Source organism: Artemia sp. Qi Xiang Cuo, chromosome 17 (assembly GCF_049724085.1).
Source record: "Artemia sp. Qi Xiang Cuo chromosome 17, ASM4972408v1, whole genome shotgun sequence".
NCBI classification, from domain to species: domain Eukaryota; kingdom Metazoa; phylum Arthropoda; class Branchiopoda; order Anostraca; family Artemiidae; genus Artemia; species Artemia sp. Qi Xiang Cuo.
In genome coordinates, this window is record NC_142810.1 from 4,116,699 (window position 1) to 4,133,001 (window position 16,303).

General features: G+C 34.2%; 1 protein-coding gene and 1 long non-coding RNA gene across 3 annotated transcripts in view; both read right to left on the minus strand.

The window, feature by feature from the left end:
- Positions 1–416: 416 nt before the first annotated feature.
- Positions 417–16,303, minus strand: part of LOC148941817 (uncharacterized) — an 81,108-nt gene continuing 65,221 nt past the window's right edge. Inside the window, exon 3 of one of the 2 annotated variants that reach the window (XR_016143142.1) lies at positions 417–524. This is a non-coding gene — a long non-coding RNA (uncharacterized LOC148941817). The remainder of the gene's footprint in view (positions 525–16,303) is intronic. The other variant, XR_016143141.1, reaches the window with a different exon arrangement.
- The window catches only part of LOC148941818 (uncharacterized), a 57,431-nt gene continuing 44,269 nt past the window's right edge, over positions 3,142–16,303 (minus strand). Inside the window, exon 3 of the mRNA XM_089103581.1 lies at positions 3,142–3,446. Within this exon, the coding sequence (XP_088959707.1) occupies positions 3,142–3,446 (305 nt within the window). The remainder of the gene's footprint in view (positions 3,447–16,303) is intronic.

Consider the following 16,303-nt stretch of genomic DNA (forward strand, 5'->3'; position numbering starts at 1 on the left):
GAGAACAACCCGATTTTCATATGCCCCAAAAGAATTATTCCGAAAAGCCTTTCAATTAACGCTTTGAAAGTTGTTATTAAAATTCAAAACCGGTTTAGTAAATGCCGGCTTACTAGAATAAGATAAAAAAAATCATAAAAAGATTAGTTTAAAATACTAAAATTTAGTCCATGTACCCTAGTTTTTTTAAATTAAATATTCATGAATTTACAAAACCAAATGTTTTAGAGATACCTTCATTGTCAAAACCTATGGGTTCCAATTCCCAGACGTCAGCTTCCAATTTATATTGTCCTGCAATGTTAGGAAAAGTATTCAAAGGAACAGCTTCAAGCTTAGGAGACAAACAAATGTTTGAAATATCAAAGAGCTCCTCACTCTCACTAGGTACAGCATCTTCAACTTCTAAAACAAAACATGAATAAAAGGGACATAAGACACAACAGCAAAGCTTTTGTGTTTCCTCTGCGAGAGTCAATCTTCATGAGCTGCGTTAAGCAACCTGTCACTTGGTAACTGGATACCTAGAAAGAATTATTTTCTGACTTCAAACTGTTCAAATACTTTACCCCTCCCCCCTGTTATGTGCAAAAATACAGCACAAATTATATATTTCCCAAATGTTCTGTCACTTCTCTTTGTCTTGTCTCACACTAGGCTGAAAAAATTAGCAGAGAAATCGGTTTATTCTCAAGTTTTACACAGCGCAAACTTGAGTGAGGGGCGTATGATACACAAGTACAAAAATTCCTTCCCCCGATGGAAATTAAAAAATGAAACTCAAATAAAATTCTCAAATTTGGATAGCCGTATTTTCCACGGGGGGGGGGAGAGAGGGCGGGGTATTACTTTCAACACTAGCAGTAGCAGGAACAGCAGCAGCATTAATAATGTATTATTATTAGCAGTAGTAGTAGCAGTATTAATAGCAGGAGTAGCAGGTACATTTTGCCTTTTGGTCAACTGAAGATCCCACTCATGAGACCTCGGGAATTTCCTCTTGATAAGATAATGCGTTCTTAAATATTGCTGATACGCCTGAATCAGCAATCTGTATGAACATAATATGCTTAGATTTAGTTCAACGTTTACTCAGATGTTTATTTCAATATCCTTAGCCTTAGCAGTACCCGCTACAGAAGTAGTAGCATTAGTGATAGCAATAGTAGCGTGCAAATATTGCCCTTTTTGTCAATTGATCATCTCCCTTAAGGCATTGTTATATGTTATCTAGATTATTTTGTTTGAAAATGGATGTCTCACGGTTTCAATTAGATGCGATGCATGACACCAGTGTAGTTAGGAGGGGGGGGGGGGGGGCTAGTCGACCTCCATTACTTTTTGCTCTCAAATGAGAACTAGAACTTCCAGTTTTCAAAAAAATGAGCCACCTCTTAATTTTATAAAACAATTCCTTGCGTATAAACCTTAAATGCTCCCACGACATACTTTACAACCCTTGTCCCGGACTCTCGGGGTTTGTAACGACGCCAAAAGCCTTAGTATATGATCTCTGGACTATTTTTAATACATGAATGTCTAAAAATTTTTATTGTCAGCATGTCGGGAAAACAAGACGTGGGGGGGGCGGGGAAGGTAGCTGCCCTCCGATCACTTTGACTCTTAAAAAGGGCACTGAAACTTCTGATTACCTATCCAATAAGACCCCTCTGAAATATATACAACCACCTTTTCTGTAAAAAAAAACCTTATGTGCCCCTAGGACAAAATTTACAACCCTTGCACTGAGGGCTGTGGGGTGATTCATCCTCAAAGAAGTCCCTTCACCTATGCTGAACATAAAATTGCTATCTTAAAATTTTGATTTGATGTGTTGGGGAAAATGATGGGCGTGGAGGAGGGGGGGGGGGGGGCTTGTTGCTCTCAAATCTCTTTTGACTCTTAATGTTGTTTAGACTATTTTAAACAAAATGGCTATTTAACAAATTCGCACAGATGCATTTGTTGAAAAGAGGGGTAGTCGGGGGGAGGGGGCTAGCTGCGCTTCTTCACTTTTGACACTTAAAAGGGAACTATAACTTCCAACTTTCAACCAAATGAGACTCCTATAAAGTTTATACAACCATCCCTTTCATTAAAATCTTAAATTCCCCAAGGGCATAACTTAAAACCCTTTCCCCCAGACTTTGGCGGTTTGTTTCAACCCCAATAGCCTTGTTATATGATATTTGAGCTAATTTAAATAAAATTGCTATCTCAAAATTTCAATTGGACGCCCTTTGGGACATTAAGACAGGTGTGAGTTTGGGGGGGGGGGAGACGCCCTCCGTCCACTGTTACTCTTAAAAAGGGCACTGGAACTTCTGATTACCAATCCAATGAGCCACCTCCAAAAATTATACGACACCCTTTCTATAAAAACCTTATATGTCCCCCGGCAAAACTTAAAACCCATGCCCTTAGGGCGCTGGGCGGGGGGGGGGGGTGTCGCCCTTAAAATAAAATTTTCGGAACTTTCAAATACGCTGAACAAAATGGCTATCTCAAAATTAAAATTGAATATGTTAAGAAAAATTTTGGACGTTGGGGGCTAGTTGCCTTCAAATCACTTTTGACTATCAAAAAGGGCACTAGCCATTTCAATTTCAAATCGAATGACTAGTTTTTGAAGTTTCTAAGACAACATCTTCTATAAGAAACGCCCCGGTCTAAAACAAAAAAAAAAAATAATAATAATAAACAAATAATAAATTGTGTCGACATCATTCTTTACTTCGGCAGCGCTATTGCGCTGCCTGTGATAAAAACATATTAACAGATAGAAAGTCAATCTACAATAACATCGTTAGAATAATTTACCCAGAAAGAATAAAACCCACAGAGCAAACAAATACCAGTCTACAAATTTGGAAAATTAGATATGACAAGAGGTTGGAATAAATTCAAGAGTGATAAATTTGATTGTTATGAAACTGATTCCACAAATTTAGAGTTTTATTCACAGATTTCTAGATCCAGTAGTTAGTAGTTAATGTTTATGAATAGAAACAGATTTCTACTCACTCAAGAAAAGAGTGGCAAATTAAATGACACTTTGTAAACATTGTACAACTTTTAGCCTACATAAAAAAGGGTATACAATATTAAATAATCGTTTTGTGTTTAACGGTAGTAACACTTTCAAGGCAGGTAAAAACTTTCAGTAACTGTATTTGAAGCAATGTGTAACAGTTTCTGCTTTATTTTAGCAAAAAAAAAAATTCGGCGGATTTTTTTTTTATTTCTTAGTAAAAATTGATTCAACGACAATATTCGGTTAATTATACCTTGGTCATCACGATCCACTTCCATGGAGTCAAATTCTAGAAGTGACGTAGAAATCCTGGGTGAAACAGACTCAGGGAAATTTTGATATTCTGGTGATGGAGAAGAATTTGAAGTTTCGATTAGGGTTTCGGCAACACTTTTTGAAGGACCTTCAACACCTACAATACCAAACAAAAAAAGCTATAAAAATACAATCCCGACAAATTACTCATAAGCAATGGGGCTCCCAAACCCAAAAGAGCAACAAAAACACATAGGAAAATTTCAAACGGTGGTAAATCGAGAACCTCAAACAAAACTGAAGAGTGATAATCTAAACATTATTTCAATGTATTTTGTTAATAACTTCCTTTTCTGCAAATTTTTGAAATAATTGAAAAAGAGTTCCTCTTTTAAGAAAAAGAAAACAGAAAAATATGAATTTGCAATTAATCAAACTTTAGTTCAAATGAACATAAGGTAAATTATGTGCAGGGGTAACGTATACGAGTGGGAACTGGTGCTAGTGTTGAAAACATTTAATTTTTTTACTTTTATAACTTTAATAAATCAAATAATATTAAAATTTTGATTACTAAATATCAGTATATATATGTTAAACTGACAATGATAATTCATTTCTATTTTTTTCATTAATGTGTAAATTATGTTCTGGCCTTGGAAAACTATTGGGGTTTTGAACCGTATTCATGTAAATTTCTGTTCTCTTTGAATTTGACTATTGTAATTTCTGTTCGTTTTGGGTTTCATTTATTTATAGATGCTCATTTGTGGTAGTTTCATGCCTGGTAGATTATTTGATTTTTGCTCATTTTTGGTTTAATGGGGTCCTTTACTTTCCTTTGAAAAACTTATTTAGTGGAAAGTTTTTTTTTAATTAATTTCTTTTTATTTTATATTGACATTGTCATTTCGGGGAAAAAGAAAATGATTCTTTAAATTTTTTCGTTTTTTTTAATACTTTATTGTGTTGCCTGATATTTCTAAGGTTGAGGATTTTTTCTTTAGCATTTTTCAACAGCATACACCCTTTTAAAAATATGGACACAAATAGTATTGTTCAATTTATTTTCATAACTCCTATAGTTTACATGAAATAGAAAATTCGATATAACTCAAAATAAATCTCTTTACTTTCTTTGACAGCTTGTATACACTTACGCTATTTTGATTTGGTTACATTTTAATAGCAGAAGTAACCCCGAAAGTTTGAAAATAAAACCCTCAGTGTTTATTGGGATACTGCTTTTATGCATTTTGGGTATTTCGCATAAAACGATTGATTTTTTGTTTTACATTAAGGAACGTTTTTTTTTTAAACCATAGTTGAAAATTAGTTAGGGGGGCTTGGTTGGGGGGCTAGTTGCCCTCCAACAACTTTCGTCAATTAAAAAGGAAAGCAACCCTTCATTTTTTAATTCGAATGAGCCCTTTTCAAAATTCCTAAGACAAATCCTTCTATAAGAAGTGCCCTAGGCAAAACAAAAAAAAAAGATAAAAATAATAATACAATGTACCCACATCGATCTTAACTATAAAAATTTAAAGCCGTCCTATCACGTTCGACTATTAAAAAGGGCAAAAGCCCTTTCAATTTCCAATAGATTGAGCCCTTTTTGAGTTTCTACGACAACACTTTCTATAAAAACCTTATTTGCCCTTAAGTCACAAATTACAACCCTTGCCCTGAGGGCTGTGAGGGGGCTGTCATCCTCAAAGATCCAATTTTCAGAACTTTCAACTAAGTTAAACGAAATGGCTATCTCAAAATTTTGATTGGATGTGTTTGGGGAAATGGTGGGCATGAGAGAGGCATTAGTTACTCTCCAATCACTTACATATATGAAAAAAAGGAACTAGCCCTTTCAATTTCCAATCAAATGAGCCGTTTTGAAGTTTCTACGACAAGGCTTTCAATAAAAACCTTATATGCCCCAAGGACAGAACTTACAACCCTTGCCAGAGGACTGGGGGGGGGGAAGGCTGACATCCACAACGCCTTAGTTTCCTGAACTTTCAACTATGTTTAAGTAAAGTGTTATCTCAATATTTTTTGTGAATATGTGTGGATACCGGGTGGGCATGAGAGGAGGGGGTGGTGTCCTCCACACACTTACGAATATTCAAATTGACCCTGGCCCTTTCAATTTATATACGAATGTTCTATTTGTGGATTTTAGGAGACAGAGTGGTCTATAAAAACCATATGTTCCCCTAGTCATAAATTATGACCCTTGAACTGAGGGCTTTGTGGGGGTTGTCATCCTCAAAGACTTTATTTTTCTGGACCTTTCAACTACGCGGAACAAAATCGCTATCTCAAAATTTTGCTTGAATGTGTTGGGGAAATGGTGGGCGTGAGAGGGGGTTTGTTTGCCATCCAATCACTTTCAACTATAAAAAAGGTCACGAGATATGTCAATTTACCTAACAAATTATTCCTGTTTGAAGTTTATACAAAAACGCTTTCTATAAAAAAAAACCTTATATTACCTCAGGGCAAAACTTAAAAACCTTGCCCTGAGGGCTTTGAGTGGGTTATCATCCTCAAAGACCTAATTTCTAAAACTTATAACTACGTTGAACTATCTAAAAATTTTAATTGGATGTGTTTGGGGAAAAGGTGTGCGAGAGAGCGGGGTAGTTGCCCTCTAATCACTTTCGACTATTAAAAAGGGCACTAGCCGTTTGAATTTCCAATCGAATGAGCCCTTTTTCAAGTTTCTACGAAAAACCTTTCACTAAAAAACTTATATGCCCCCAGGGCATAACTAACAACACTGACCCTAAGGACTGTGGGGGAGTATCATCCTCAAAGACCTTATTTCCAGAACTTTCAACTACGTTGAACAAAATGGCTATCTCAAAAGTGTGATTGGATGTGTTTGGATAAATGGTGGGCGTGGAAAGGGTGTTAATCCCCTTCCAATCACTTTCGTCTATTACAAAGGGCACTGGCCATTTCGATTTCCAATCAACTGAGCCCTTTTTGAAGTTTCTATGACAACACTTTCAAAAAGAAACCTTATATGCCCCCAGGACAAAACTTACAACCCCTGCCCTGAGGGCTGTGGGGGAGTTTCCTCCTTAAAAACATGATTTCTATCTGGAAATCAACTGCGCTGAACAAAATGGCTATTTAAAATTTTGATTGGATGTTTTTGGGGAAATCGTGGGCGTGGAAGAAGTGTTAGTTGCCTTCCAATCACTTTCGACTATTAAGTTTCTAAGACAACTACTTCGAAACGAAGTGCCCTGGTCTAAGACCAAGAACAAAAAAAAAAAAAAAAATACATCGTTCCAAAATTGTTCTTTACTTAGGCAGCTCTAATGCGCTGCCTATGATGAGGGGGCCGAAACTCCCAAAATATAAGAGTTATTTGCGCTTTATAAAGAAAAAAGAATACAAATCAAGTTTGAAAAAAAAGAAAAAAATCGGATTAAATATATTTATGATTTTAATTTAGTATTGCTTATCAAAATGCTACTTTTTGTCACAAGTTTTCACTTTAAGTTCAAATGATTTTTTTAATATTAAAAACAGATGCATAAAAAAAATTATAGAACTAAGGGACTAAGGGTTATTTGTATATACATTATTAAGGGAATCTGTAAACACATTACACGAAAATAGTTAGTATTTTCCGTTAGAGGTAGGCATATTAGAGCTTTCCGTTACTGACCAAATATTTGAACGATAGAGTAATTTTTTTGGCAAAGTACCACATATAGTATATCGTCAGATGGGTATCAAAAGGACGTATCTCCATAATTGTAAAATTTTCAGAAGAGCAAGGACGGGCAAGGGGATTTGAACATGATTGATTTAGTTTAAACTTTAGTTTTAATTATGTTCAAACTGGAATGGCCTCAGCTATTTCGTTTTTTTTTTGTCTTCTTCCATTTTTTGTCAATAAAAATTAATAGAAAAATCAGGTTTTCAAATTCCCCAAAACAATTATTTTTTAATTCTAGGAGGGTTTATAACCCCTGGATATCAATATAATTTTATATCTAACACAAAACCTGACTTTTGTCTCTATTATTAAAACCCAATAGGACTTGTTATGCATCTCCCGTTTTATATTGCATAACTAATCGTTATGCAAAAAAAAAAAAACTTTTTAATTCACTGACACAAAATGAATCATGAATTTTGTCCCAATCTAGCATTTTGATTAAATTACTGTTTTAAAGTCAAAATTTTCGATCCACAATTCTCACAATACCAGTCCATATTCTGCTCGTTTTAAAAGCTTAATCAGTGAGGTTAAATCAGGAAAAGAATTAACAGATTTATATCTTAATTCAGAAAGAAATATGGACAATATAGTTCAGGACTTTATTCTTGGCCTTCCCGATGAACGGGATTCACAAAAGGCCTTTCAATTAACACTTTGAAAGTTGTTGTTAAACTTCCAAACCGGTTTAGTAAATGCCTGCTTACCGGAATAAGATAAGAAAAAAGTTCCATAAAAAGATTAGTTTAAAATACTAAAATTTAGTCCATGTACCCTAGTTTTTTTTAATTAAATATTCATGAATCCACAAAACCAAATGTTTGAAAGATACCTTCATTGTCAAAACTTATGGGTTCCAATTCCTGGATGTCAGCTTCCAATTTATATTGTCCTGCAATGCTAGGAAAAGTATTCAAAAGAACAGCTTCAAGCTTAGGAGACAAACAGATGTTTGAAATATCAAAGAGCTCTTCACTCTCACTAGGTAAAGCGTCTTCAACTCCTAAAACAAAACATGAATAAAAGGGATATAAAGGATAAGAGCGACGCTTTCTTAAAAGATTAAACTGTTTTTCGTTTTATAATTAATTTTAAAAAGTGTCTTGATGAAAAGTAAATGGCTACATTAATCCAAAGATGAGCAGAAAAAAGTCAAATAATTTTTGAAGTATAGAACTACTGGCGGTCGGCGCTTACCCCCCCCCCCCCCGGAAAAAACCCCCCTAGCAAAAAAGGCTTTCCAAAATTGAGAGTGTTATTTGAGTTTTGTTTTTTTAATTTACGGAGGGGGAAGGAGTTTATGTACTTGTGTATTATGCACCACTCACTCAAGTTTACTGTGTAAAACTCAAGAACAAACCAATTTTGTTGTTACTTTAGAAACAAATCTGGGCTATAGATTTGCATATTAGGGGGGGGGGGGGGTAAAGTAGAGCGGGTCTGCTTGAAAAATTTGTTAGGTGCAATTATTCTGAATATTAGATTGATTGATAGACAAGTGTATTCTAAAACCAAATATACGGCCATTAACACAGTAAAGTAACATAAATGGAAGGCACAAATAACATAAACTTTGATCAGCGATCATCATAAAACACTACATTGACCTTATAATAGTACTTAATACTTGGAAATACAGTCATTGAAAATAATAAACACTTCAAACACTTGAAAAAAAAACATTTAAATAAAACATTACATTTACTTTATACTGGGATTTTTTTTTACTTATGTACTATTTAAGACACCTGTAAGCATCGACTCATTTTTTCCAAATATCCCTTCCCTTATCAGTAGAGCCCCTGGCACCAGCTCAAGCAATGCCCCAAATAATCTTCTTTAACTCTGAAAAGCGGGTAAGTATATCTGTCTTCATTGGAACATTTTTCTTTAGAATATCTTTTAAATCTTGCACTATTTGACAGGCAAATAGCTCTGAGCCGCATCCACAACGTCAAATATCTAGCTGGTCAATTCAGCTTAAGGTAGAACTCCTGCCCATAAACCACATTAATATCTTTAAATAGTGATTCTGATTTTTCTCTCTCCTCATTCTATTTTTGGATCATTTGATTCTCTAGTACTATCTTAATCTCATTCTCCTATTTTTCATTTATATCCATTGGTCCTCTACCTTCATTCCAAAGAAAAGAAAACCCTTTTTTGTCTAAAATGTGTTTTTTTTTAGTGGCCACGTTTTTTTTTTCCTCTGCGAGAGTCAATCTTCATAAGCTGCCTTAAACAAACTGTCACTTCGTAAATGGATGACTCAACCAAATTTTAATCATTGAGACAAGTCTGTAATTTTTTAGTGGCCAGATGCCTAGAAAGTATTATTTTCTGACTTCAAACTGTCCAAATACTTTACCCCTCCCCCCAGTTATTCGCAAACATACAGCACAAATTATATATTTCCCAAATATTGTGTCACTTCTCTTTGTCTTGTCTCACACTGGGCTGAGAAAACTAGCAGGGAAACCGGATTAGTCTCGAGTTTTAGACAGCGTAAACTTGAGTGAGGGGCGTATGATACGCAAGCAGGATCCTTTCTCCCTATGGACATTAAAAAAATTAAACTCAAATAAAATTCTCAAATTTGGATAGCCGTATTTTCCACGGGGGGAGGGGGGGGGGGATGGGGGTATTTACCGGAGGCATTTTTGCGGCGGGGGGGGGGAGGGCGGTATTTACCGGAGGCATTTTCCGCGGGGGGGGGGGGAGTATTTACCAGAATCACTTTCCGCGGGGGGTGGGGACACTTTCCTCGGGGAGGGGGGAGGGGATATTACTTTCCACGGAGAAGTGTATTTTCGGCAATGGGGTTGTGTTTTCCATCTGAAAATAATTTACTCATATCAGAAATGTGCCAAAGCCATAGAAGTGCAGTGTCATTACGACATGTTGGAGTAGAGTTGTGATATCTGTTGCCCAACTATATTAAGGAATCAATTTTGCTAAGTTCATTCCACAAAAATATTAAAAAATATCTTATGGAGTGGATTGAAGTTGTTTGTTTTGTTTTTCCGTTCAATATTTTGTCAATAAGGTATGTGAACCAGTTGCTTCTTTATTAAGACTTTAATGGGAAAGATGGGTAATTTTTGTATGTGGGAATTGATTTTGAAAGGGGTTAGAAATTATCTTGGTCTAAAGAGTTATGGCAAAAGACTTTTGTTTTTCTAGAAAGGGCTGAGGCTGTTTTTTTATATATCTTTATAATTTATAAATTCATTTTAATAAATTTAATAGATTTTTAAATTTATACAGACCACTAGCAAGAAAAAAAAATGATCACTTATGTTGTAATCATGAATATAACTTGGTAACAAAGAGCAATTGAAGCCAGAGGTGATTCTTACCTTTTTTGCCCAAATTTTAAATTTTTTTCAGCCCCCCCCCCCCCCTGATTCGTCTCCCAAAAATTTTAATGCCAAATTTTAAAACAATTTTATTTAACACCAAAATATTGTATTCATTAAAATATGAACTTTTCTTACTTTATATACAAACAGATATGGGTAAAAAAAAATTGGATTCAATTTACTTATAATTACTGGCAACTGTGCCCTCTACTTTATTTTGATGAAAATAAAATTTCAAAATTACAAGACAATTATGAATGCTACAATATTTATTTAAAGTTTTGTGCCACTGAAATTTTATTTTGGCCCTCTAAAACCACCTCTGATTGAAGCAGAAGTCAAAGGAATATGAACAAACCACATTTCATATAAGAATATAATAAATTATTATAAACTTTGCATAGGGATATTAAGCTTGAAAACTTTGCATTTAAATTATGAAATTTTAATAGAATTGCATTAAAATATTGCTGTTTAATTCTAAAAAAACCATCCTTTAATGCATTTTAGCAAGATTCGGTATCTTTGATTTGTAGCTACTATATACTTTTATTGTTTTTTTTTTTTATCTATGGTTAAGCAAGTTTAAAAATAGCTAAATAAACAATTTCTAAAATAGTATAAAAGAAAAATGAAAAGTAAAGGAAGCTGATCCTTCAGATAAATATTATGGCTGCCAAATAAAAACCTTCACTTTTGTTTGTAATGTTTTTTTTTTTTTATCATGCCTGCATTCAAGAAGGAAAAAATACTCCTCAAACAGACAAAATTACAGTTAGTATATTAAAATTTTATGGGTTTTCTATAGCAAAACACTTTAATCTTAACCATAGCTCTTAAGGGTTTGATAGAAGCATTTATACAGCTACATATTTTTTTGTATTTTTTTTTTCCTGAACAGTACTCAATAAGCAAGATAGAAAGAAAAGAAAAAAAGGATTTACTAGAGCAAATAAAGCTTTATTAATATTCTGTTACTGCAAATTTAATTAAAAAACCTACCATTCTTAACAGCACAAACTTCAGAAAGGGAAACATCTTCAGCCATTGGAATTTGAGGCAAGTCCATAGCAGAGCCCCAGAATTGAGCAAATACCACTTATCCAATGTTTACTACTGGCAATAACACTTGGATACACTAAGCTACTCCCGTTTTACCAGGGGTGAGTAGAAGCACAAAGTCCCTAAAAATACAAAAGCTACAGTGACTCCTTCAAATAACCACAAGGCTGATTGTGTCTTGATTTAGTTCAAAGCATTAGGTAAACTTCTTCAGTAGTCAATAGCATTTGAAATATGCTAAGTTTTGATTTTTTTGTTCTTTTAATAAAGAGCATGCTCTAAATTAAAAGGTGTCTCCAAATCTAACTGTAAACAAAGTTTAAATTTAGAATTTAACCTAATCCAAATTTCAATGAAAAAAAAGCAGAATTTACCTTTTTACTTTGAAAAATTTAGTACATGGTTAAGGAGATATTCTCATTTGAAGACTAAACAAGAGCGCAGTTACATATTTTGCAGCTAGTTCAGCAGTTTCCTCAATAAACATGCTTAAGAATGGGATCTTTTCCCATCTTTCGTTTCTAGGATAGGAGGCAATGAAAGCTCAAAAACAGCATATCTTTTGTTTAGTCTCATAATATTTCCACAATGAAATTGCAGAAGAATATAGGCTTTTATTAACTTGGAGAAGTGACACCTTTTCGGTCTTATTTAAAATCTAAACTAGGACCAAGGAAGATGTTCACTGGTTTTGCTGCAACTTCTCATATTTTTGTTTTACATGTAGATTAAATTTTAGAGGCAGGGAATTTCAGAAGGGTGGGGATTTTACACATGGTGACGAGGGGGATTTTTGGGGGGAGAATTTTTTGCAGAGGATGAATTGCCTGCAGGGATAATTTTCTGGGTGGAGAATTGTCTTACCTATAGTTGTAAATAATATACAACTATACAACTAGCTGCATATTTTTTTGTCTACCATCTTGTATTTCTTGTTAAAACAGTTGGCTGAATTGTTTTCAGAGGACTTGTGAAACCACTTGGTATAAGTCTAACTACTCAATTTTGATAGAATTGTTGAAATCAGATGTCACTGTTGTGTCCACTCAAAAGCTTTAATCAAGATTTGCAAGTAAAATGATTATGATATTTGAAAAGAACATAAGAAGGGTAATGAGCTGTGTCTTCTCCTGTTCTCCATGTAAGAGAGGTGGAACCATCTCTAATTTTAAACCCAGATCTTGTTTGTACAGTAGAAAAATACTTACAATTTGGGCTATATATTCTTCAACTAGGGGACATGGTGAAAAAGAAGAAAAGCCATCTCCATCAATAACATAGAGAAACAATTTAGAATGTTTGGTAGCAGACTAGAGTTACAGCTCTTCGGAAGGAAACATCATAATAAACCACACGTGACTATTTTACTCCCTATTTTATATTCTTTTTCAATATAAAATTTATCACTCTGACAAAAACCATGCAGTCTCTCCCCCCACCCAAAAGTTTCATACATAGACCTAGTAATATATTTCCTTGTTATTGAATGTTATCATAAGCAATTGGTTTTATGCTGAAAAAGTGTTTATGTAGGCTAATGATTTGAATCAAACAGTTTTGTCTGAAACTGTTTTCAATATTGGTGTAAATGCATGACCATTCCACCTCATAAGAAGACAATGTTAAAAAATACTTTTTACCTCATATTAAGCAAAATAATCCTAGATAACATATTTTCCAGCAGGAGAACCTTTATCTTCACTTTTTTCCAGTTTTGCAATAAAATTTTTGAAAAAAGCCATGCTTTTGATAAGCATTTTGTTGGTTTTCAAATTTGTGCTGAAAGATATGCCATCCTACAAATTTATTAATAGATGGCAGAATACTTTCTGCGCAAAGTTTCTAGAAATTTTTTGGTACTTGTCTAGAATCCAGTAAAAACGCGAGAAAGACTGCATGTAGTATTTCAAGATGCCATATGAAAAACAGGTTTCTACTGGCTAGTGAGATGTTGCTCACTCTGTGACAAAGATTTAAACTTTAGTTTTTTGGGGTTGAAGGGGCAAAAAAGGTACCTAAGTTAGGTTATGTATTTAATATGTGCTATGCTTTACCCCCCCCTCCCCCTAGTGTGCAAATTTGTTTAGCCTAAATTTGTTTCTGAACTATTCTATTTGCATCCTATTTTGTTTTATTTCATTAGCATTAACACAACTTCACTTATCACATGTTTACTGGATTCTAGACAAGTACCAGTTTGTTTTTAGTGACAATCTCCCATAGCATGTATATTTGCATACTTCTGCCACTGTGTTTTCAATAGCAACACATATAAATTATTTTTTAAGATGACAAGGCATTTAGCAGAATTTTCAAAATTGCACAAAACATTGCTGTGAAAAAAACTGAATTTCTTTAAAAAACTGGAAAAATAAGAAAAGTTATAAAGATAAAGGTTCTCCTGCTGTAAAATATTTTAACTAGGATTATTTTGCACATTATGAAGTAAGAATTGTTTTTTGATACATCTAAATATGAGGTAGAATGGTCATAAATTTACACCTAAATATTTAGCCAAATTTTATTTTAAAAGATGGATTATACCTATAGAAGGGAACATAATAATTGGACTAATAGGAATATTCTAAATATTATAAAGTAATATTTTGTCATTGTTTGGTTACTTTCTTTTTACACCCAAGGGCTACATGAGACAATTAGGCTAGAAGGGGTTGATGATGACCAACTGAAAATGCAAACTAAACAATAAACATCAGCATAAAACTAGCAATCTAAAAATATGTCTCTTTATTGTCTAGAATCTCCTGAAAAAGTTCAATTCTATTCCTCTATTGGTAGTAGGCCAAGCCTATGTTCACCTTGTCCCAAAACATGTCAGTTATGGAATCTTAAATACATTGACCCAAAAAATATAAGGCCATGTATATTAATTAGGGTGTCTAATTAATATGAATTTTAACCTAAATTTTATTTTAAATGATGGATGATGCCAATAGAAGGGTTCTCCCTTCTATATGGTTTTGAATTGAAAATCAAGAGTTTTGCAATAGGCATCAAGACATGGGTAATTGCAGAAAAAGCCAAGACAAATAGTCTGAGTCATTGAGAGGCAAATGTTTAAATGGCAGGAGTAAGTACTACTCTCTTATTGGACATACACAATTTTTTTGAATTTTTGGGTCACTTGCCAGAGAAACTGGTGGGTGCCTCCAAAAACTGCTCCAAATTCCTCTCTTGCCTTAGAATATATTCACAAATGCCTAAAGCCATGAATGGGTAGTCCATTTCCTTAGCAGTAACCATGCACTACACACATACCAACAATATTTTTTTCATTTTCACATGGGTTCCCAATCTAGCCTATGTCCATTGCTTAGCATTCAAGCCTTTTGGGAAGGCATGTCCGCCTAGAGTCTCAGACAGGTTGACCAAAAGTTTTAAATTGACATAGGACAGAGGCAAAAAGGCATACCTGCCAATGGTCTTGGGAACATTGACCAGGAATTTAGAATTGACATAGGACCATTAATTTGCTTGGAATGTCAGGCAAACACGCATTTAAAGCCTAATAGTGAGGGGCACCAAATACCTAAAGTGTCAGCCAGGCAAGTGACCCAATTTATAAACCTAAACATTTGTACTAACAAAAACTTAATTCAATATTAGTTGGATCAACAAGTTGCTGGGAATTGCAAGGGATATAGGCATCTAAAACCTTAAAGGGCCTGTCTGCCTAGACTGTTAGGCAAGTGAACCCATTTATAAGCTAAGACAGTTGCACTAACAAAAAATGAATTAAATATTGGTTGACTTTCTGTGTTTATGTCTTGGGTTTGACTGTCTAGAATTGTCACAAGCTCAGAAAGTTTTCCAAAAAAATAAAGCCCAGATAGTCAGCCAGAAATGTTCAAATTGTGTTTATTAAATAATTGAAATTTTGCAGCCAGAAACCCAGATGATAATCCAGACCTTATATGAGGGGTCACTATAGTTAAAAAATAGTGAAAAATGAAATTTGCTCAGAATGCTGGACTGAGCTGAGGCAATGAATAGATGCTATTTGGAAATTGATTGGAGACAGCAGGCACCTTCTCCCCACCTATCCTGAAGAAAGAAGCTTGAATGCTAAGCAGTGGACATGGGCTAGATTGGGACCCCATGTGAAAATGAAAAAAATATTGTTGGTATGTGTGAAGGCCATGGGCTTGTATTATATATACAAATCAGTAAATTTCTAGGTGGCCTTATAATTTAGCTAGGATGAAAGTGAAAACATAATTTGATGCCTTTTTTATACTCTTTCATGATTGAATAATTGCTTCTTTTGCAAATTGCATCTTGAGCCCTTTAAGGGGCCCAGAAGGTATTTTACATGAATTACGGTATAAGAAACCATAAAAAAAGCATCAAATGAAGTTTTCACTTTCATCCTAGCTAAATTATATGGCCCACTGCAAATTTAGCATAAAGTTCCCCCCCCCCCTGATGTGCAAATATATACCCTGAATTGTCAAATGGAAAGTTTTGAATTGCAAAATTCAGTGCTATTTTTGTTGATGGCATTTTAAAAACTTGAAACAATAGGAAAACAGTTTGAATTGAAAATCAAGTATTTTGCAGGTTAGGTTATAATTTCTTTGTAGGGTTACAAAAATGAAATACCTTTGGGGGTAAATTTCTACCAAATCATATTACTGAGTTAGGAATAAAGTGAATACACCATTTGATGCCTTTTTTTATGCTGATTACGAATATAATAATAATTTCTATCGGAAATAAATTTCAGCCCCCTCCCTATATATGCCAATTCAGGGTTAAGTTAGGTTGTAGAAATATATACCCTGAATTGGCATACATAGGGGGGGGGGGCTGAAATTCATTTCTGATAGA